Source organism: Atta colombica, unplaced genomic scaffold, assembly GCF_001594045.1.
Source record: "Atta colombica isolate Treedump-2 unplaced genomic scaffold, Acol1.0 scaffold45, whole genome shotgun sequence".
Lineage (NCBI taxonomy): Eukaryota > Metazoa > Arthropoda > Insecta > Hymenoptera > Formicidae > Atta > Atta colombica.
The window spans coordinates 613406-614378 of NW_017259534.1; the positions used below are offsets into that span (position 1 = coordinate 613406).

General features: G+C 26.4%; 1 protein-coding gene across 1 annotated transcript in view; it reads left to right on the forward strand.

The window, feature by feature from the left end:
- The first annotated feature begins 443 nt into the window (after positions 1-443).
- Positions 444-973, forward strand: part of LOC108691267 (protein eyes shut) — a 5998-nt gene continuing 5468 nt past the window's right edge. Inside the window, exon 1 of the mRNA XM_018198938.1 lies at positions 444-605. Coding sequence (XP_018054427.1) covers positions 532-605 — 74 coding nt within the window. The 5' untranslated portion in view covers positions 444-531. The remainder of the gene's footprint in view (positions 606-973) is intronic.

The following is a 973-nucleotide window of genomic DNA, read 5'->3' on the forward strand; positions in this document are numbered from 1 at the left end:
ACACACACACACACACACACACACACACACACACACTTGTTTTTATTAATACACAATTAATTATAGTTTCTCCAATCATTTTAATAACTAATACGATAATGTGTTAATAACAATGATATATTAATTTATATAGAAATATTTCCGTAATCTATTATAAATATAAGTATTATATATTAAACGTCTATACAAAAGCACTGCATTATTCAACATGAAACAAATAAATATCTCCATATTTCATTAATTTACATTATCATATAATGGTTATAGAACTTCTTGTTCTAATATAGTAAACGACATATAGTAAACGTAATCTATACACTTATACACATTCCAGCGCGCGTGCCCACATCATACACATTATTATACATTATTAGCAATAACTCGACATGTGTGTATGTATATCATGCTATAATCATGCCATAAAGGTATGTAGGGCTATTTAGGCTGGCTTATAAGTGGAGTTACTATCCATCATCTGCGAGGACTACGTGTAAAAATATTTTTGCTCTGATATTATTGTCGACCGCGATTATGATGTTTGCATTAGGATCAGATTGTAGCGGAGATCCTTGTATGTATGGGATCTGTTTGGACAATGAGAACAGGTACATACATATAGTTTTATGTTTAATAAAAGCACGCATCTTAATAATAATCTGAAAATAAGGCGAACATTTCGTTAAATATGAGACAGATATAGCTCACGTTGTATAATACAAGAAAGATAAATATAGTATTTTTTTTTTTTTTTAGTTTAGAATCTCGCACGCGGAAGATAGATGAAGATATATTAATTTATTGAAACCAATTAATAAATTGACATCTAAAAAAGTATTGTATAGCAGTTATAAAAATCTTTCTTAAAATCATATATTTTTAATGTATAATAAATATTAGGATAAAAATAACTTATAAAGATTTAATATTATTTATTCTTGTTTTATATATATACATATATATGTATATATATATA